This window comes from Eulemur rufifrons, chromosome 10 (genome assembly GCF_041146395.1).
Source record: "Eulemur rufifrons isolate Redbay chromosome 10, OSU_ERuf_1, whole genome shotgun sequence".
NCBI classification, from domain to species: Eukaryota; Metazoa; Chordata; class Mammalia; order Primates; family Lemuridae; genus Eulemur; species Eulemur rufifrons.
Window position 1 is genome coordinate 7,268,236 of NC_090992.1, and position 23,013 is coordinate 7,291,248.

General features: G+C 41.2%; 3 protein-coding genes across 6 annotated transcripts in view; 2 read left to right on the top strand and 1 right to left on the bottom strand.

The window, feature by feature from the left end:
- LOC138392910 (protocadherin alpha-C2) overlaps window positions 1-23,013 on the top strand; it is a 123,376-nt gene that overhangs the window by 18,634 nt on the left and 81,729 nt on the right. Inside the window, exon 1 of one of the 4 annotated variants that reach the window (XM_069483760.1) lies at window positions 15,635-18,164. The exons of 2 other annotated variants lie outside the window; for them this stretch is intronic. In XM_069483760.1, coding sequence (XP_069339861.1) covers window positions 15,798-18,164 — 2,367 coding nt within the window. In that variant the 5' untranslated portion in view covers window positions 15,635-15,797. Of the gene's footprint in view, window positions 1-15,634; window positions 18,165-23,013 lie in introns of those variants that run through there. One more of the 4 variants, XM_069483761.1, reaches the window with a different exon arrangement.
- Window positions 2,301-11,931, top strand: LOC138393257 (protocadherin alpha-10-like). Its single transcript, XM_069484444.1, has 3 exons — window positions 2,301-4,682; window positions 10,158-11,887; window positions 11,919-11,931. Exons 1-3 carry the CDS (start codon window positions 2,301-2,303, stop codon window positions 11,929-11,931), a joined length of 4,125 nt encoding a protein of 1,374 aa, XP_069340545.1.
- LOC138392912 (uncharacterized) lies at window positions 9,080-16,216 on the bottom strand. Its single transcript, XM_069483764.1, has 3 exons — window positions 15,567-16,216; window positions 9,430-12,476; window positions 9,080-9,397 (listed from the first exon to the last, which is right to left on the bottom strand). The coding sequence occupies exon 2, from the start codon at window positions 12,446-12,448 to the stop codon at window positions 11,945-11,947; it is 504 nt and encodes a 167-aa protein (XP_069339865.1). The 5' UTR covers window positions 12,449-12,476; window positions 15,567-16,216; the 3' UTR covers window positions 9,080-9,397; window positions 9,430-11,944.

The window sequence follows — 23,013 nt, forward strand, 5'->3', positions numbered from 1 at the left end:
TACCAACCTTTGAAGAACAGTCTTATTCAAAGATATCTATTAATGAGATATTAATAAAACATGGAATTATATATTTACCAATATAGTCCTATTTATTTTGCTTTGTCCTCTTTTGGACACATGTCCTTTAAAATTACCAATACTCACTAAAATGTTAACATGTTAACATTTTATTTAGCAGCATAATAATCCTAAGATCAATGGAGGAGGAAGAGCAGAAAGGAGAGGAAATGAACAGAATACTCAGAATGAGAAGCTGAGAGATAGCAAAGACAAGTTTTACTGATTTCAGTCTGAGAATGTCTTACTCTGGTTTTATCATTAAGACAAATATTTTAAAAAACTTTGTGGACAGTCTCTTCCATTCAGTTCAGAGGCATGAAACCAGAAAATCTCCCAAATCAAGGATTGCTTTTTACACTCTTGCCAATAAAGAAACTAGCCAATTTCTTTTAAAACTATAAATCTTAATTTTATAATCATGTTTAACATGTCCTTTATTAGATGGTATTAAAATGAAACTAATCATGGGTGCTCTTTCATTCCTGTTGATATAGTATTTATGATAGTCTCTTTGAGACGAGTAACTAACCCATAGCTTTATTGGAATACTATAGTTATTGGCTATATGAAAGCCTTGGAATTTGGAGGCTTTAAGATTTTTCTTTTATATGAACTTAATTAATGAAGCAATCTTTTAAATGAAAAATGGAATGGACCCTCAGCTTGAAGTCATTCTCAAAGATAGTGGGTCCTTTCAGTCAGCAAACATAAGGAGGTTTTTAAAAAATTCTATCTTTTTGAATTTAGTCATATCCATATGCTAAAATTTTTGTTGCTTTTTTCTTTATACAGTATGTTGGTCTGGAATTTATATCTTTCACAATAAACATAATTAGAAGTAATTGAAGTACAAATCTTTGGCATAGATTTATAATCATTGAATCACTATTTTAGAGAGTGACCAAAATAAACATGGAAGCTCACTTTTATATAAATGTAAGATTTCCTTGGGTATCCATTTACAATTGTTTTTTAGTAGGGAAATATGGGATTTTTTCAATGGCTTCCATCACTAGAAGAATTCAGATGTTGGATAGTTGGTTCCTCAGAATCTTGAGAATGACTAAAACATTTTTCTTATTTGAAACAACACTGATAAACTTTATCATAATCAAGAAAAGTTGTCATGCAAATTTTAATGTTTTTTATTTGAGATAAAACAGGAAAATAAAATAGAATGAATAAATGAGACTTAGAATAAACTTTACATTCTTGTCTCCTCAAACTAATTCTTGAAAAAAGTGAGTATAAACAGACAAATATAATTTGAATTCCTGATTTTTTTTTTTGAATGAGAAAGGGATTATCTTCGCCAAATTAGCAATGAATATAAAGGACATTGAAGTTATCCTTCAGGGTGAAGACTACAACATTCACCACGACCAGATATAGTGATTAAAAAAAAGCTTTAAAAGGAAACCAAGTGTTATAAATACACTGTGTTTCCAAGAGTCAGTACTGAGTAAATATATTAACATCAAAGCAAATAAATCTTTGGATAAACTGATTAGTAGCTTCTCAGCATTGATTTGAAATCCCATTATGTACAGGAGGCAACTTAGAGAATTTGTATCTTGAGTTGTCCTCTACAAAATTGGACCAAATGTTTAGAATAATTTAACACAACATTATGATTAAACAATAGAAAATTATAGTGTTAGGAATAAACTTCATAAAAGGCCAGTCCAAAATGATCAGTTCTAAAAAATCTAAAACAATGTATCACTATTATCCTGCAAATATGATCTTTCTCAAGGTCACATACATGATAATATCGTTAGTACACTAGTGCTTTCTCTTAGATGTCTATATACAAGATAAAACTCTCCATGGCATTCTGATTTGTAAGACAAAAACCACCTTTGAAGAGCTACTGGTCACACACAAGAAGAGGCATGGTGAAAGACTTAAAAGCCTGCAAAGAAAAACATGGACACATATAGAGGAATTAGGAAAGAAGCAAGGTAAGTGAAATAGTATGAACTCAAACGCACTTACATTTTGAGCCACAGGATGTCGTTGTTCTCCAAGAAGAATATATATATTTTTAACAGAAGAAAATCAGCTTATCCCCGGATCAGTAAAAAGCTCCGCTGTTTCGGTGCTTTAAAGACCATAAACACACTCCTATTGTGAAGATCAGCTGGGACCTCAGCAGCAAGGAATCAAAGGAAAGATCTCAAACGGATTACGTCTTTCTACCCATGAAATATTGTTTTACCAACCAAAAAAGAGGCATGATATTAGTTGCCAGACCAGATGGCCAAGGAGCCTGGCGTCTGCTGCTCTCGCTTCTGCTCTTTGCGTTCTGGGAGGCGGGGAGCGGCCAGCTCCACTACTCGGTCCCCGAGGAGGCCAAACACGGCACCTTTGTGGGACACATCGCGCAGGACCTGGGGCTGGAGCTGGCGGAGCTGGTGCCGCGCCTGTTCCGGGTGGCGTCCAAAAGCCGCTTGGACCTTCTGGAGGTAAATCTGCAGAACGGCATTTTGTTTGTGAATTCTCGGATCGACCGGGAGGAGCTGTGCGGGCGGAGCGCGGAGTGCAGCATCCACCTGGAGGTGATCGTGGACAGGCCGATGCAGGTTTTTCACGTGGAGGTGGAGGTGAAGGACATTAATGACAACCCGCCAGTGTTTCCCGCAACACAAAAGAATCTGTTTATTTCCGAAACGAGGGCTCTTGACTCTCATTTCTCACTAGAGGGCGCCTCGGATGCAGACATCGGAACCAACGCTCTGCTGACTTATAGATTGAGCCCCAATGAGTATTTCTCCCTGAAAGTACCAACCAACGATGAGCAGGTAAAACCACTCGAGCTAGTATTAAAAAAACCTTTAGACAGAGAAGTAGCTTCGGAGGTTCTCTTGGTGCTCAAAGCAACTGATGGGGGCAAACCTGAGCTGACCGGCACGGTGGAGATACTTATCACAGTGCTCGATGTAAATGACAATGCCCCGGTGTTTGACAAAGCGGTCTATCACGTAAAATTACTGGAAAATGCAAGAAACGGTACTCTAGTTATTAGACTTAACGCCTCGGATTTGGATGAGGGTGCAAACAGCCACATTCTTTATTTCTTTGAAACTGATGTCTCCCCTAACATAGAAGCCTCTTTTCGCATAGATTCAGACAGTGGAGAAATAAAAGTAAATGGAAAAATAGATTTTGAGGAAACTAAATTATGGAAGATTCAAATAAAGGCCATTGACAAAGGCAATCCCCCAATGTTTGGTCACTGCACAATCTTAATAGAAGTCTTGGACATCAATGATAACGCTCCAGAGTTAGTAATAACGTCACTATTGCTCGCTGTGCGAGAGGATGCTCCACTGGGGACTGTCATTGCCCTGATCAGTGTAACTGACCCTGACTCCAGTGCCAACGGACGGGTGACCTGCACCCTGACTCCCCATATCCCCTTCAAACTGGTGTCCACCTTCAAGAATTACTATTCGTTGGTGCTGGACAGCACCCTGGACCGCGAGAGCATATCCCACTACGAGTTGGTGGTGACAGCGCGGGATGGGGGTTTGCCTTCTCTATCCGCCACAGCCAGCTTGTCCGTGGAGGTGGTCGACGTGAATGACAACGCACCGGCCTTCGCCCAGCCGGAGTACACGGTGTTCGTGAAGGAGAACAACCCGCCAGGCTGCCACATCTTCACGGTGTCGGCGCAGGATGCGGACACTCAGGAGAACGCGCAGGTGTCCTACTCGCTGGTGGAGCGGCGGGTGGGCGAGCGTGCGCTGTCGAGCTACGTGTCGGTGCACGCGGAGAGCGGCAAGGTGTACGCGCTGCAGCCGCTGGATCACGAGGAGCTGGAGCTGCTGCGATTCCAGGTGAGCGCGCGCGACGCGGGCGTGCCCCCTCTGGGCAGCAACGTGACGCTGCAAGTATTCGTGCTGGATGAGAACGACAACGCTCCGGAGCTGCTGGCACCTCGTGCTGGCAGCATGGTTGGCGCTGTGACGGAGGTGGTGTCGAGGTCCCTGGGCCCAGGCCACGTGGTGGCGAAGGTGCGTGCGGTAGACGCGGACTCTGGCTACAACGCGTGGCTGTCTTATGAGCTGCAGCCAGCAGCGGGAAGTGCGCGCAGCCTGTTCCGTGTGGGTCTGTACACCGGCGAGATCAGCACGACGCGCGCCCTGGACGAGGCTGATGTGCCTCGCCAGCGCCTGCTGGTGCTGGTGAAAGACCACGGTGAGCCGGCGCTGACCGCCACGGCCACCGTGCTGGTGTCGCTGGTGGAGAGCAACCAGGTTCCAAAAGCTTCTTCACGGGCTTCATCGAGTGCTGTGGGCCCAGAGGCAGCGCTGGTGGATGTCAACGTGTACCTCATCATCGCCATCTGCGCGGTGTCCAGCCTGCTGGTGCTCACGCTGCTGCTGTACACGGCGCTGCGGTGCTCGGCGCCGCCCAGCGAGGGCGCGTGCGGGCCGGGCAAGCCCAGGCTGGTGTGCTCCAGCGCGGTGGGGAGCTGGTCATACTCGCAGCAGAGGCGCCAGAGGGTGTGCTCTGGGGAGGGTCCGCCCAAGGCCGACCTTATGGCTTTTAGTCCTAGTGTTCCTCCAAGTTCAGGTTCTGGAGATGGAGTCCAACAGGAGATTTTCGAGACTGTAAGTACAGCAATCCTGCGATGTATTTCCTGCCTATTAATGTCACTCACATAGTAGTTCACCACATTATTGCTGTAATTTCATTGCTTTATTTGTTTTATTTTTGATTTTCTCCTGAGTTGGCCTATTTAAAATACACTGGAACTATAAACATCTTCATTACTTTTTATTATAGTTCTCATGAAAAATTCTTTAGGAATATTCTTCAGTTGATAAATATAATAATAATAGTAATAATGAAATAGACTGAGTGGATGTTTCCTGTTCATTCTTCCTTTCCATTTTCTTACTGTAGTTGTTTTCCTCCACTACTTATGTTTATGTACTCAAAATTTTCACAATAATATTTAATTTAATAATTTATTTGTGTTTAAAACATGTTTAATTCTTATTTGGCTAAAATTTGTAAGTTCATCTGCCACTAATGGGTATTGGTAGGGTTGAGGCAGCTTCATTTCATAAACAGTTTTGTTTCTTTGTAATCAGTGGCAATCTTTTTTCAAATGGTGGTTGCAGTGGGTGGAGTGGTATTTTAGCCTCGCATTTGGAGATAATTTTACTGTTCTATTTTTGTCTTTAATCTCCTTGTAAGTTCAAGCTAATTTTTTTCATAGTCTTCAACGGATTCAGATAGACAACAAATTTGTTTTTTTTTTTTTTTTTTGACACAGAGTCTTTGTTGCCGGGGCTAGGGTACAATGACATCATCAAAGCTCACTGCAACTGCAAACTCCTGGGTTCAAGTGATCCTTCTGGCTCAGGATCCAAGTAGCTAGGACTACAGACATGTACCACCAAACCCAACTATTTTTTAAATTTTTATTTTTTTGTAGAGATGGAGCCTAGCTATGTTGCTCAGGCTGGTCTCGATCCTCTTGTCTCAGCCTCCCAAAGTGGTAAGATTACAGGTATAAGACACCACCACACTTGGCCAGTGTTCTTAATTTCCTAACATAATGTCCATTCTGCTTAATTGTCTGTTGAACTCACTGGTGCTCTCCTTAAGTTTAGTTTATTGAGCTCTTCTACTTTTTTGGCAGATTTATTTGAGCATTGATTGTACTCATTTTTCTTTCATTCTTGGTACTTGTCATGAGGCTGTATGAAAATATTTTAGGGTAGAAAAATTCACACTTCTTTGTGCTTTGAGTTTAAAGGAGTCTTCCCATATATGGTCAAGTGTGATACCATTGCCTGTGTTCAACAGGCTGCTGGTCTTCAAAATGACATTGCTTTAAATAACTACAGAATATCAATAAATATACAGAATATCAATAAATGCACTTCCACTCGTGCGTTGATTACACCTCATAATTTAACATTGTATATTCTAGATACATTTGATGCAAAATATTTTTTGTCTTAACACCACATTTGCATAAATTGTTTTCTTTTAAGGGATCCCAGAGAACACATATTTAGAGCTGTAAGAATGTGTATCAAATAATTGTGGAAGATTACTTTGTTTTTTGGCTCTAATTACAAATGAGATATCCTTTAATTCTACTTCATGGAGAAACAAATTATATATAGTATATTTACATGTGGGAGGAGAACCATGTTGTAGATAGGGTAAAGTCAATGGAAGGAAGTGCTGAGAAGGCATTAGTGGCTATTTTCTACCTAGGAAGATGACTTCTTGGAGGACAATTTCCATGAAGATGGACATTAGGGAAATCTTCAGAAAAGGCAAAACCATGCCTCATGTCCTAGTTTATGGTGCTTGAATTCTCTTCACCCATAGCTACAGAACAAGAGCAAACATTGATTACTAGCTATAATAAGCCACCATTGTTTGAGCTATTTATATTTGTTAGACATGGTGTAAAGAGCTTAAATACATTATTTCATTTAATCTTTATAACAATTTGTAAAGTACATATGACTGTCCGAATTTTATAGATGAAGTAAATGAACTGAGATATTTTTCTATCTTGTCCAGTGCCAGTCAGCTAGTTGACAATGGAGATGATATTCAAATGCATATCTTTCAGACTTCAGATTTATTCTTTTATTCACTATAAAGTAGAGCTTTCTTCAGTAAATCTTTTCTCTCATCAAGCATAGTCTTGGCTAGGAAAATCAAGTACAAGCTGCTTACAAGAGAGTCTTCCTCTCTGTTTTGCTTGGAAGAAACTTGGTGATTTTTTTCATCATTAATTTTGTACAATGCTGTAATTGAGATGGGCATTAAGATTTTTTTTTTTTTTTGAGACAGAGTCTCGCTCTATTGCCTGGACTAGAGTACTGTGGCGTCAAGCTCACAGCAACCTCAAACTCCTGGGCTTAAGCAATCCTTCTGCCTCAGCCTCCTGAGTAGATGGGACTACAGGCATGTGCCATCATGCCCAGCTAATTTTTTCCATATATATTTTTAGATGTCCAGATAATTTCTTTCTATTTTTAGTAGAGATGGGGTCTCGCTCTTGCTCAGGCTGGTCTCAAACTCCTGACCTCGAGTGATCCTCCCGCCTCAGCCTCCCAGAGTGCTAGGATTACAGGCGTGAGCCCGGCCAGGCATTAAGATTTTTATGTTAATTAATTTTTTTGAGTTGATCAGCATTATCATTTGTTTTAATCAATGCCACATTGAGATAGATATTTTGATTATTCAATTGGTAAATAAGTAAGAGTTGCCTCGTAAGAACTATAGGTCTGTTGTTTGGAAGTGATATAAATAAGAAGCATTTAACATACAAGAAAAATCAGAAGACTGTGGTTTCCAATATCCTTGCAAGACACCCAAGCCAAATGCTACATACCAAAATGACCTTGTTCTTTCTTTGCTGTGAACAATGGTAGTGTTTTGGACATGCATATATGTTAATATGATGATTTCAGAGATCCCGAACATGCCAAAGTATTCAAGAAATGCTTACAATATTGCATACTTCAATAACAGCTTTAAAGACATAGATTTCCCACAAAAATCTTTAGATATGTGTAAGGCGTTTCAGGATTCAGTCTTCTTCAGTCTCATTATTGGCTGAGAGGCTTGTGCCAACCGAACAAATGATTTGTGATCAAATAACTGTTTTTTTTTTCTAAGCCAAGATAGAGCAGACTCAGCATCACTGAGTAAATTCTGTAGTTTTGTTAATACAGTGGTTGGATAGTGTACTTCTAATCTGTTGATTTTAAAGAACCTCCTGGGGATCTGAGAATGGCCTCAAAATTTTATTTCTGTGTTTTCAAGAAATAATAGCACTAGACCTGTTATAGAATATTAGTGGATGATGTGAACTAGTAAGACATTAAACCATGCATATATGGTTTAATACATATATAATTAGCAGTACATACAGGTAGAATTTAAGGCTAGTTAGATTGATTTAGTAAAAGTGAGACACAAAATTCCTCATTCTCCAATTGATTTTATAAAATCAATATATTTTTTTTTTTCTGAGACAGAGTCTTGCTTTGTTGCCCGGGCTAGAGTGAGTGCCATGGCATCAACCTAGCTCACAGCAACCTCAAACTCCTGGGCTTAAGCGATCCTACCGCCTCAGCCTCCTGAGTAGCTGGGACTACAGGCATGCGCCACCATGCCTGGCTAATTTTTTCTATATATATTTTAGTTGGACAGATAATTTCTTTCTATTTTTAGTAGAGATGGGGTCTTGCTCTTGCTCAGGCTGGTCTCGAACTCCTGACCTCGAGCGATCCACCTGCCTCGGCCTCCCAGAGTGGTAGGATTATAGGCGTGAGCCACTGCACCCGGCTAAAATCAATATTAATAATAACTGTATTGATATGACATTAGCCTATAGCCAGATATCAGGCCAATCCCCAAAGTTGAATTCAAAGGCAGCATAATCTTGTCTCTAGAGCCTGGCTGAGATGATGACATCTGAAATATCACAGCCAAAATGCAAAAGATGGGTCATTGATTCATGCACTGTATCAAACTGTTCTATGATGTGGTGTTCATCATTACTTTATATATTCACAAAATACTATGTCATTGGAAATTGATACCTAAACTAACATCTGGTTTTCATTCAAATATGTGATATCTTCATCTCTCCTGGGTAAGCTTTTTCATGTTCATTTCTCTGCAAGACTCCACATTGCATGTAAATTTTTTTTTTTTGAGAGACAGAGTCTTGCTCTGTCCCCCAGGTAGAGTGCAGTGGCATCATCATAGTTCACTGCAACCTCAAACTCCTGGGCTCAATCGATCCTTCTGCCTCAGTCTCCTGAGTAGCTGGGACTACAGGTGCATGCCAAGTCACCCAGCTAATATTTCTATTTTTGGTAGAGATGGGGTCTCACTCTTACTGAGGCTGGTCTCAAACTCCTGAGCTCAAGCAATCCTCCTGCCTCTCATGAGTATATCTTGATTTTGTATCAAGGAAATCAATGTTGGCAGCTTGGAAATACCAATATGGCACAAAGATTTTCAGAGTGATTTTATTTTATTGAATAATCATAAAATTAATTTTATATTGAAAACTGATTACTATCATATCATTGACTCCATTATATTTTGATATCTCATATTATACTATTCTGACTTACATTAGAAATATGTCAAATATGAAATTCATCTACATCAGTAGACTTTTCTCTTGTGAATTCTGTTTTAAACTACCAAATTTGAAAATATAATATTTGTTTTCTTATTGTTCTGCAGCAGATATAAAGTCACTTGTGACCAGAAGACAATTAAATATAAATAATAGTAAAGAATCAGAACTAAAGAAAATAGATATGTAAAGAATCAGAACTAAAGGAAATAGATTATGAAAAGGCAAGTCCACATGTATAAGAACATAGTGTGCAGAACATAAAAACTAAAGAGTTGTTATTATAAAACTTCAAATTTTTCTTTGAGTTTCCTAGCAGCAAAAGTAACATGGGAGACTGAAAGTAAAACAATTCAAATTCGATAATCTTTTTAATGAGGAACAACGTTTTCAGGAAATGTTTAACCCTATTTTTTCATAAGCTACCCAAATAATTGAATTCTTTCTCTATCTGTATATATATATATGTATATATACGTATGTATTTAGGTAAGTAAATGAACAATTTTATAACTAAATCAAATATAGAAACAAGAATTCAAAGTTGATGTTAGTCAAGAAATAAAATACCATTTCCACATATAGTTAGTTTCAATATGACTTAAAATGTGAATGTTCCATAAATAAGCACTTTGGAAATATTATTTAGGGAAAAAACATAAAACGTGAAATTTTATGGTGGTGAATGTAGTGCACAGTACTCACAATTTTAGGCGCAAGGTGTCGCTCTTTACTTGGTGGAAAGAGTTCATTGATGGGTTGGTCTAACAGTCAGGCATTCCCCATACAAAGCGAGTCCATCATGCCGGATGCTACTGTTAGAGGATCCTTGAAAACTTCTCAAAAATTCAGCGAGATTTTTAACCTGAAGCTGAAATATCTGGAACTGTAAGTGTAAAAAATCTTATTTTGGAAGCCAATTTCGTATGCGATGTTCGGTTTTCAGCGAAGGGGATTGGGCGCTCCGCGACTATTGCTCTCGCTTTTGCTCCTCGCATTCCGGGAGGAGGGGAGCGGCCAGATACACTACTCGGTTCCGGAAGAGGCCAAACACGGCACCTTCGTGGGCCGCATCGCGCAGGACCTGGGACTGGAGCTGGCGGAACTGGTGCCGCGCCTGTTCCGGGTGGCGTCCAAAGGCCGAGGGGACCTTCTGGAGGTAAATCTGCAGAATGGCATTTTGTTTGTGAATTCTCGGATCGACCGGGAGGAGCTGTGCGGGCGGAGCGCGGAGTGCAGCATCCACCTGGAGGTGATCGTGGACAGGCCGCTGCAGGTGTTTCATGTGGAGGTGGAGGTGAAGGACATTAACGACAACCCGCCTGTGTTCTCTCTCAGGGAACAAAAGCTGCTGATTTATGAATCTAAGCAACTGGACTCCCGTTTTCCGCTAGAGGGAGCTTCTGATGCGGATATAGAAGAGAATGCTCTATTAACCTACAGACTAAGTCAAAATGAGTATTTTTCTTTAGAGTCATCAACAAATAGTAAGCAGACCAAAAGACTGTCACTTATACTAAAGAAGTCTCTGGATAGAGAGAAAACTCCGGAACTTAATTTGGTGCTGACGGCTACAGACGGGGGAAAACCGGAGCTCACTGGCACCGTTCAGCTGTTTGTCCACGTCTTGGATGTTAACGACAATGATCCGGAGTTTGATCAATCAGAATACAAGGTGAGATTGATGGAAAACGCTGCTAAAGAAACTCTTGTGATAAAATTAAATGCCACAGATCGGGATGAAGGAGTGAACGGGGAGGTAACATACTCCTTAATGTCAATTAAGCCCAATGGAAGACTCTTATTTACACTAGATGAGAATAATGGAGAAGTGAGGGTTAATGGAAATTTAGATTACGAAGAAAACAAGTTTTATGAAATTGAAGTACAGGCCACAGATAAGGGGACTCCCCCAATGGCAGGTCACTGTACAGTCTGGGTAGAAATCTTAGACACCAATGATAACTCCCCTGAAGTCGTCGTGACTTCTCTGTCTCTCCCAGTACGAGAGGACACTCAGCCAAGCACAGTCATTGCTCTGATCAGCGTATCCGACCTCGATGCCGGTGTCAACGGACAGGTGACCTGCTCTCTGACGCCCAACGTCCCCTTCAAGATAGTATCCACCTTCAAAAACTATTATTCACTGGTTCTGGACAGCGCTCTGGACCGCGAGAGTGTGTCCTCCTATGATCTTGTAGTGACCGCGCGGGACGGTGGCTCGCCTTCACTGTGGGCAACAGCCAGCGTGTCCGTGGAGGTGGCCGACGTGAACGACAACGCGCCGGTGTTCCCGCAGCACGAGTACACGGTGTTCGTGAAGGAGAACAACCCGCCAGGCTGCCACATCTTCACCGTGTCGGCGCAGGATGCGGACACTCAGGAGAACGCACAGGTGTCCTACTCGCTGGTGGAGCGGCGGGTGGGCGAGCGTGCGCTGTCGAGCTACGTGTCGGTGCACGCGGAGAGCGGCAAGGTGTACGCGCTGCAGCCGCTGGACCACGAGGAGCTGGAGCTGCTGCAGTTCCAGGTGAGCGCGCGGGATGCGGGCGTGCCACCTCTGGGCAGCAACGTGACGCTGCAGGTGTTCGTGCTGGATGAGAATGACAACGCACCAGCGCTTCTGGCACCTCGGGCCGGCAGCGCAGGCGGTGCGGTGGCCGAGCTGGTGTCGCGGTCTGTGGGCGCGGGCCACGTGGTGGCGAAGGTGCGCGCGGTAGACGCGGACTCTGGCTACAACGCGTGGCTGTCGTATGAGCTCCAGCCAGCAGCGGGAAGCGCGCGCAGCCCGTTCCGCGTGGGGCTGTACACCGGCGAGATCAGCACGACGCGCGCCTTGGACGAGACGGACTTGCCGCGCCAGCGCCTGCTGGTGCTGGTGAAAGACCACGGCGAGCCCGCGCTCACAGCCACGGCCACTGTGCTCATATCGCTGGTGGAGAGCGGCCAGGCACAGAAGGTCTCCTCGCGGGCATTGCCAGGCTCTGCAGTCCAGGAGGCGGCGCTGGTGGATGTCAACGTGTACCTCATCATCGCCATCTGCGCGGTGTCCAGCCTGCTGGTGCTCACGCTGCTGCTGTACACGGCGCTGCGGTGCTCGGCGCCGCCCAGCGAGGGCGCGTGCGGGCCAGACAAGCCCAGGCTGGTGTGCTCCAGCGCGGTGGGGAGCTGGTCATACTCGCAGCAGAGGCGCCAGAGGGTGTGCTCTGGGGAGGGTCCGCCCAAGGCCGACCTCATGGCCTTCAGCCCTAGTCTTCCACCAGGTCTGGATAGACAAGACCAAGGGGAAAAGCAGGAGGCAGTATCAAATCACCCTGGACAGGTGAGTTTCATATAGATTCCACCTACTCAGGAAATCATTAATTTTTTAAAAATCCGGGTTTTCTTCACAGAAAAATTATGAATGAACACTGTGTATTTTGGACATTGTTTTAAAAAATGATGTTTGTTAGCGAAATGCCAAATGGTACACATATCTAATCTGTTAGTCATATGAATAATTGGCTTTCCTTAGCCAATAAATGTCCTCTTTCTCCTAACGTTTAGTTAGAAAATGTTAAAAGAAGGCCAGGTGTGGCGGCTCATGCTTGCAATCCCAGCATTTTGGTAGGCTGGGCTGGGAGCATCGCTTGAGGACAGGCGGTTGAGGCTGCAGTGAGGTATGATCTCACTACTGCACTTCAGCCTGGGCAACAGAGTGAGACCCTTTCTTTCTTTTTTTATTTTTTAAAATTGAGTCTACCTTTTATTTACCCTGATGAGACTCCGTCTTTCTTAAAAAAAAAAGTTAAAAGATGCAAGGGTGACTCTTCTTGTCATCACTTGAGTAGAAACAATAACTGTTTTCAATGATCTCATGCCATTTCATCCATATTCCTCAGTGATGTCCATAATTACTGTAGATTATTTAAAGTTTTTTCATCTTTGTCTTTTAACAGTATTTTGTCTTGGTATTTTCACATTATTAGATCAATTGGATTTTCTATTAATTACTTCAGGCTGTATCAAAGCTAGACCATTCCTCATTAGGTCTGAAAGGATTTACTTTTCCTATGGTGTTAAATACTCACCATACATTTATTATAAATTACATAATCTTTAGTTTTTCCTTTACTCCTGTGATAATACCTTCATATTATTTGAAGAGAATGTCCAGCCATGCATTCTAATGTGCTGCTTTTATTAAAACAATATAACTTAAATTCTCTCCATTCTTGATTTTGTTACATGAAATGGCAAGAGATTTATCAACTACTTCATACTCACAGATGCATACTCAAAGAAACTGCCTGATCTATATTTCCAATATAAATTAGGCAAATAAAATTATTCAGATTATCCAATCAAGTCATGCAAACTTGCTAGCTGCATGCACATAGACCTATATTATCTGCAATATATGCTAATTAGCATTCTTTCCTAAGTTTTTCAGATTCATCTAGAAAAGAAAAAGGTAGTTCTTTTAAAATGAGTGCCCATTGACAATTATCAGTTTCATTCACATCACATTTTAATTGCTCTATCTTTAAAATGCCTTATCTCTAATGTTTGTGAAAGTTTCTTTTCATGTGGTATAATCATATCTGAATATTCTAGCAAAGATCAGTTACCTCTGGGTCATTCCTATATTTCAGTGATTCTTAGCTACATATAGAGGGATGGAATCACAGACCTTTTGAGAATCATAGTGGCTATTTCCCCCTTACAGTTACACACCATACCATTTGGCACCATATTCAAGAAGTCCATGCTGAAGTCCATTCTTGTACCTCAAGTCAAGAACTTTTGTACCTTAATATTAAGTGGCTAAACTCATTGTATAAGTATTCAAAAGAAGGCAACAAGATAAAAAAACATAAAATATTTCAGACTCAAAGTAATTAAACCATTATACAACTTTGTAAGCATAATAAATGTGAATATTACATAGGGCGTATATCATTACTTATCTCTAAATTAAGTTCTTGGGATAACTGAAGGTCATTTAAATTTAAGTTAAAAATACATTGGAGTGTTTTCAGTACAGGTTAAAAATTTGCAAATCATTACATTTACATTATATAAATAACCAATGCACATTTTAGATAATTCCAAATTATCGGGACTAATTTCTACAAATTTAGTGTCCTTTATACTTATTCCTAAGGTCAAGATTACATTCTTTGGTATAAAATTATAATTTCAATTTATTTGCTAGTTCAGCTGTTCAGGTCTTAAGCTAAACTTGGTTTTCCTTCCTATCTGTTTAATAATTTAATTATGTCTAACAGTGTGAGGATTACATAACACATTTTTAAAATTAAAGTTTTGTAACAACTATGATACATTGACTGTTTTTGAAAATGAAAAATAGGAAATGAAGAAATTTGGTGGTAATATCAGACAATTTAAATGATTAGTCTGATAGCATCAAAATTCAAATTGTTTTTGATTAATTAAGAGACAATTTTATAGTTGATTTAAATTATCTTATACTTGTAGAGCCATTCTTGGTTATTCTTTTCTGGTTATGTAAAGGTTTCACATCTCAATTCCCTTTATTTATTATATGTATAAGGAATGACAGGCAACAAATTATTGGTTTAAAGATTTTGACTTGAGTATTAATAAACTTATAAAATCTATATTTACTTGTTCATAATGAGCTGTAGGATCTTATCTGTGTTCTGTTTTCCTTAAAGCTGATCTTGAATTAATGGATAAAATCATGAAAGACCTTTTGCTTCTCCCTTGCATTATAGTCACCACTCTGATTTTCTGAAGAGAAGCATTATCTTGATTAACTACTAACTGATCTGTAGGGAAAGATTTAGAGGGAGACCAAAAGGTTGATACCAAGTTCATATTCGGTTGACTTTAGTCAATGAAATTAGGTTCCAAAACACTTCATATTAGTGCTCCATTGTCACTTTAGGATATCGTGAAATTTGGAGGCTTTGACTCAACATTTTGTATGAAATGCTTTACTTCTGCTAGAGTAACACTTTCCTGAGTTTTTTTTTTTAACACGAGAACAGTTGTATGAAAAGTCATCATATTTAAGCATCAAGGAACCAAAATCAATGACACCCTCCATACTTATGATGAATTCCATATAAATGAAATATTTTTGATTGATAGACATATTTTAGTTTTTCTTCCTTTACTAAATGATGAAAGTCTTGATGATTTTTTCTAGCATAGCGTATTTGAACTATTATTTTAGGACAGACTTTGAAGCAGAAAATATTTTTAAAACTACAACATAATGAAAGTAGTTGTGTTTGGTTAATAATATCATATATTAACAAAATAGGTATTTGCAAATGATCTATGAAAATATCCAAAAGAACCTCCGGATTTTTCTTGTACTTACATAATCAGTCACATGATGTCGCTGTACCCTCAGAAGGTGAAAAAGGAAAATTTCACCTCGGCACCCGGATTCCAACCATTCACGGAATAGGATAGACTCCATGTTGACCGTAATGCTGGATAAAATTTACTAAATATATACATATAGAAAAGGGAGAGGGCCCATAAGAAACCTCGCCTGAGCGTTCCCTTAAAACTGACAGTCCTAACTCAGAGGCCCTCATTATCTGCAATGGTGTTTATATGGCGAGGAGACCCGACATCCCAGCGACTGCTCCTCTCGCTTCTGCTCCTCGCATTCTGGGAGGAGGGGAGCGGCCAGCTCCACTACTCCGTCCCGGAGGAGGCCAAACACGGTACCTTCGTCGGACGAATCGCGCAGGACCTGGGACTGGAACTGGCGGAACTGGTGCCGCGCCTGTTCCGGCTGGCGTCCAAGGACCGCGGGGACCTTCTGGAGGTAAATCTGCAGAATGGCATTTTGTTTGTGAATTCTCGGATCGACCGGGAGGAGCTGTGCGGGCGGAGCGCGGAGTGCAGCATCCACCTGGAGGTGATCGTGGACAGGCCGCTGCAGGTTTTCCACGTGGAGGTGGAGGTGAAGGACATTAACGACAATCCGCCGGTGTTCAGAGAAAGAGAACAAAAGGTACTTATTTCTGAATCTGCTCCTTTGGACTCTCATTTTCCTCTAGAGGGCGCTTCTGATGCGGATATCGGCGTAAACTCTCTTCTCACCTATGTGTTAAGTCTAAACGAGCATTTTGTGCTTAAAATTATAAAGAAAAAAGATAAAAGTATATTGCCTGAATTAGTTCTTCGGAAGTTATTGGATAGAGAGGAAACTCCAGAAGTTAATTTATTGCTGATGGTCATCGATGGCGGTAAACCAGAGCTAACAGGATCTGTTCAGATTCAAATAATCATTCTGGATGTGAATGACAACGCTCCGGAGTTTGATGAGCCTGGCTATAAAGTAGCGTTGTTTGAAAATGTCCAAAACGACACGAGAGTGATTCAGCTAAACGCTTCCGATCTAGACGAAGGCCTGAATAGAGAAATTTCCTATGGAATCAGAATGATTTCACCAGTGAGTGAGAAATGTATGTTTTCAATAAATCCAGACAGTGGTGAAATTAGAATTTATGGGAAACTGGATTTTGAAGAGAATAATGCCTATGAAATTCAGGTTATCGCCATTGATAAGGGAATTCCTTCCATGGCAGGTCACAGCACAGTCCTGGTGGAAGTTTTGGACCTGAATGACAATGTCCCTGAGGTAGTGATTACTTCGCTGTCCCTACCAGTGCAAGAGGATGCTAAGGTGGGAACCGTCATCGCCCTTATCAGCGTGTCTGACCGTGACTCTGGAGCCAACGGACAGGTCACCTGCTCACTAACACCCCACGTTCCCTTCAAGCTGGTGTCCACCTTCAAGAATTACTATTCACTGGTGCTGGACAGAGCCCTGGACCGCGAGAGCAAGTCTGACTACCAGTTGGTGGTAACTGCGTGCGACAGAGGCTCGCCTTCTTTATCGACCACTGCTAGTGTGTCCGTGGAGGTGGCCGACGTGAACGACAACGCGCCGGTATTCCCGCAGCCCGAGTACACGGTGTTCGTGAAGGAGAACAACCCGCCAGGCTGCCACATCTTCACCGTGTCAGCGCAGGATGCGGACACTCAGGAGAACGCGCAGGTGTCCTACTCGCTGGTGGAGCGGCGGGTGGGCGAGCGTGCGCTGTCGAGCTACGTGTCGGTGCACGCGGAGAGCGGCAAGGTGTACGCGCTGCAGCCGCTGGACCACGAGGAGCTGGAGCTGCTGCAGTTCCAGGTGAGCGCGCGCGACGCGGGCGTGCCCCCTCTGGGCAGCAACGTGACGCTGCAAGTGTTCGTGATGGATGAGAACGACAACGCTCCGGAGCTGCTGGCACCTCGGGCTGGCAGCGCAGGCGGCGCGGTGACAGAGCCAGTGTCACGGTCGGTGGGCGCAGGCCACGTGGTGGCGAAGGTGCGGGCGGTGGACGCGGACTCTGGCTACAACGCGTGGCTGTCGTATGAGCTGCAGCCAGCAGCTGGAAGTGCGCGCAGCCTGTTCCGTGTGGGTCTGTACACGGGCGAGATCAGCACGACGCGCGCCCTGGACGAGACTGATGTGCCGCGCCAGCACCTGCTGGTGCTGGTGAAAGACCACGGCGAGCCGGCGCTCACCACCACGGCCACCGTGCTGGTGTCGCTAGTGGAGAGCAACCAGGCTCCGAAAGCCTCTTCGCGGGCGTTGGCGAGCGCTGTGGGCCCAGAGGCGGCGCTGGTGGATGTCAACGTGTACCTCATCATTGCCATCTGCGCGGTGTCCAGCCTGTTGGTGCTCACGCTGCTGCTGTACACGGCGCTGCGGTGCTCGGCGCCGCCCAGCGAGGGCGCGTGCGGGCCGGGCAAGCCCAGGCTGGTGTGCTCCAGCGCGGTGGGGAGCTGGTCATACTCGCAGCAGAGGCGGCAGAGAGTGTGCTCTGGAGAGGGTCCACCCAAGACCGACCTCATGGCCTTCAGCCCCAGCCTTCCGCCCTCTCGAGAAGATTGTTTAAATCCTTCTAGTGAAGTAAGTCGTTGATATCAAAGTGTATTTGTTTACTTTAAGCGCTTGCGTTTTGGTTATAACGACACTCTCTTATTTTTCTTCATGTCATCTTTTAAATCATGGAATGTTTCCTTTTCTCTGGTCTTTTTTAGTCATTTTGTACTTTCATGTATTTGCCCAACATTACTTTAATGACCGAAATTTGTAGATATAATGGAGGCCATGGATCACTACATTTTAAAATATTCTTTTTCTATCATTTTTCCTATTCTATGAATGATTAGCCTTGAAAAAGAATAGTATGTTAGACTACAAACTGGTGAGGTGTTTCGTAACTCAAATTTATGTTTAAATTGGTAATAATTTCAAGATTACAGACAACTTGTGAGAATAGTAGAAAGAGTTCCTAGATACATTTAACTGGATTCCTTCACTGTTCCTCATGTATTGAAACTGCCTTCCTCCCGCCCCTTTTTTCTCCTTTTGAGACAGGGTCTGGCTCTCGCTCTCTTGCCCGGGGCTAGAGTGCAGTGGCTGGTGTGACAGCTCACTGAAACCTCAAGCTCCTGGGTTCAAGGGCTCCTTCTGTTTCAGCCTTCTGAATAGCTGGGACTACATGCACTCAACACCAGCTGGCTATTTTTTAAAATTTTATTTTTTGTAGAGAAGAGGTCTAGCTATTTATTGGCCAGGCTGGTCTTGAACTCTAGACCTCACGTGATCCTCCCACCTGGACCTTCCAAAGTGCTAGGATTACAGGCGTGAGCCACAGCACCTGGCCAAAATAGTGTTTTTGATCATCATTCTAATGTCAGTATGATCAGATATTATAACAATATTATATTCCAGAGATTGTAACAATAATAAAAATGACACTCTTTGGTTTAAGATGAATAATTTTCTGTCATTGTTCACACAGTACTTTGTTTCTTTCCAGTTGGATTAGCAACCGTACTTTTTTTTTTTTTTGAGACAGAGTCTTGCCCTGCCAACTGGGCTAGAGTACAGCAGCATGATCATAGCTCACTGCAACATCCAACTCCTGGTCTCAAACAATCCTCCTGCCTCGGCCTCCCAAGTAGCTGGGACTATAGGCACGTGCCACCATGCCCAGATATTTTTTTCTATTTTTGTTTTTTTGTAGAGATGGAATCTCCCTCTTGCTCACGCTGGTCTCAAACTCCTGACCTTAAGTGATTCTCTTGCCTCAGCCTCCCAGAGTGTTAGGATTACGGACGTGAGCCACTGGGCTCTGGCCTGTACTACTATTATTTACATAAATTATAATTAAATAATTTCTTAATTTAGACATATTTAAATATCACCTAGATCAAGATGTGTCTTATAATTTAAGGCTTATGATAATTTGTTTGGCTGTTTTTCTTTCTTAGTGGTACATAAATAATGGCATTTTTGGATTCAAAAATTATGAAAATACTTACTGATCCCTATTACTTTTCAGGCCCTGTCCTAAGATCCTTAATTTCATTATCTCATTTGATTAATCAAATGAGTTTTCTGGTACAGGTATGATAATTATCATCCCCATTTTATAGATAAGAAATATAAAACTTAAGCCACATAGATAATGAGAAGTGGCTCAAACCCAATTTTGCAGGATTTCAAGCCCATTATTGTATATCACTATGCTGTGCCTATTACCAGGTGAATCTTTTAAAGTACACTTTGTCTCATAACTTTCTTCTAAAAAATATTCAGAGGCAGAAGCAAATAAACTCTTACATCCTTCAGCCTGATAGTGAAGTCATTGAACTTTCCACCTTATGTCCACTCTCTCACATATTGTTAGTTTAGGACCTGGAATATAGTATATGTTCAATAAATAATTTAAAAATAAATATATGATATTCAAGTGTATCCCGTGGGCAATCTGCTACATCTTGGAAGTGGGAGCGGTAAGCTGCAGAAATTCATCAATGTTTTCTTAAAGGGTGCCTTGAAGGATAGATAGCATTTTAACAGTATGTTATTACAAATGGAGAGATAAGTATAAATTTATGAACAGAGTTTACTCTAGTAAATGTGCACTTGAAGGATTAGAGCAGGGGAGATTCTGAAGACAGGAAAATTTGTAAAGAATCTTTTATAACAACTTAGGTATTAGATAATGGAGACTTAAAGTATGACAGTAGAAATGAATTGGGGGAAAAAAAACATATGCAAGAGGGACTGGCAAAATAGAAGCAGCCAGATAATTACGGACAATACAAATGATAGAAAAACAAAAGTAGATGACTATCACTTTTTTAATTTGGTCAACTGGGAGGATGAGATTGCCGTTAACCAAGTTGCAGAACAAAGTTGGAGAGACAGTTTGTGTGTGTTTGTGCAGGTAGGTAATAGAGAGGAACATGTAAGAAAATGCTACTCTCAAGGTCCTAGGAGAATACCATTATAATTGGAAATACGGATCTAGAACTCAGAGGAGATTACTGATGTAGATTTAAGAGTAACTCCCTTAGGGAAAAATAAATCCATGGAAGGCAAAATTACCACAAGAGACATTGAAAATGTAAAGCAATGAATTTAGGTGTATAGGCGTGTCAGTTCCTATGGCTGCTATAACAAATGACTGCAAACTAGCTGGCATAATATAAAAAAAAAATCATTCTCTCACAGTATTGGAGACCAGAAGTCCAAAATCAAGGTGTTGGCAGGACTGTACTCCCTCTGCAGGCTCTAGGGGAGAATCTGTTTTTTGCCTTTTCACCTTCTGATGGTTGTCAACATTCCTTGGCTTGTGGCTACACCACTCCAATCTCTGCCTCTGTGGTCACATTGCCTCCTCCTTCTCTGTGTCTTTTCCTGTGTGTGTTTGTTTTATAAGGGTATGTGTGATTGCAGTTAGGACCCATCTATCTGGACAATCCAGGGTAAACACCTCTTCTGAAGATTCTTAACTTAATCACGTCATTTGCCATATAAAGTAATATTTACATGTTCCAGGGATTAAGATGTAGGCATGCCCTTTTGGGGACCACCATTCAACCTAATATAGTAGGCTTGAAGTCATAGTGAGGATAGAGAACAGGCAGATGAAACAAAACTTAAAGTGCAATATATTAAGTAAATGTTAGAAGTCAAAGGTGAAGGGAGGAAGATAAGCAGAATAGTTTTTTTTCCCTCCAGAATTAGCATGTTTAAATTTGTGTGAGTATATATATTTATACATGTGTGTATACACATTTATTTAAAGATGTTTAAGTATTTTTGTAGTGTGAAGGAAAGATGAAAGTAAAGAAGATACTAAAGATAAGCAACAAGACAGTGAAAATGAAGGTGAAAAATATGAAGGAGAATAGAAAAGAATTGATTTTTTAAGAGCACAGGGTTGACCTTAAAAGTGGGGATAGTTTTTCCCTAAAACTATTAGGGAATGAAAAATAGATAATATAGAGAAAAATGATGATAGAATAAGAGAGCTGTTGCGTTCATGTTTGCTGACATCTCTCAATGGGGAAATCATGTGAAAGTCAGTGGGAATGAGGTTGAGAATTCAATAAAAGAGGGGAAAGAATCTCTGTAGGTAAAAGGGAAGAGGTAATAATGAATTCATTTGACAGTCCAATTGATATAAAATAAAAGTAAACTTGAGAATATAGTCATAATGGTTAAGGGACTGCTTTATACTGAGCAGCTCAATAGGAAGAATAGAGAAAATGAATATTTAGGTTAACTGTGTGTTCGAGGCTAAAGAGAAGGTTAGAGGAATCATATAAGTAGGTGAGTGATTCTAGGGTGTCTGGAAGGGCATATTTTCAATGGTTGACTATGTAGTCTAGTTTAGGTGGACAAGTAAATGAAGCCTGATAGACAGGAAGAATTAGAAAGAGTCAAGGAACTATTCCCATTATATGAGCAAAGCTGTGTTAGAAGTAATGCAGCAGGAGAGTATGATGAAGCCAAGGGAATAGCAAATACTCCATCCAAATTTTCAGAGGGGAATAGAGGTACAGAAATTAGCTCTATTGACATTTCCTATAGAGTTGTGCACAGAACAGGCAAGATAATTATTGGAGCTATGATATAGTTTTAATTGTGCTATTTGGCCTGGAACTTTGTAGCTTGGTAGAGATATTTATAACAATAGGTAAAAGTAAGATTTCATCTCTTTCTTCCTTGCTAAAGATGTGTTAACATTCTTGTCTAGCTATTGTTACTTGGAAAATTAGAGTCAATTTAAATAATGTTAAGGTTTCCCCAGTAAGGATGAAGTAAGATCAGGAGGGAAAAAGGAAAATTTAAACTATTGGTAGTATTTTAAACTCTATTAAGTACATAGGATGCTAGTTCTTGGCATATTTTATAAAAAGAGAATACAAAACTTTAAAGCACTGTTGTATCTAAATCCTCTAGATCATTGTGTATTTATGCACATACACACACATACGAACTCATATACACATTGAACACTTTCTTTCAAATACAAATATTTTATCCACGTTTTATAGTCACATTGAGAAAAATTTATAAATATGGTGTATAAAATCTGGTATGTCACTTACCAATATTTTCCACCTTCATCCTTTTTATTCTTATGTGATTATATTTCCATTTGGGGTCAGTGGCGCTGGGTGAGGAGGTCTTGAAAAATATTACAGGAGGAGGACGTTCCCACCAAAACCTACATGACTATGCAAAACTAGAGATCAGTTGTTCCAAAACAAATGTTGAATATTCTTTAAAAATTCTGCAGGTAAGTTTTACACATGTAAAAATAAATTTGTAGCAAGGTGAAACTCATCAACCAATTGTCAACTAATATCCAGTGCCGAGGGGAATACAGTGATTTACTTTTTCTGGAAAGGTAAACGTTTAATTTTTGATTACGTAGTTACAGTGAAAAAGT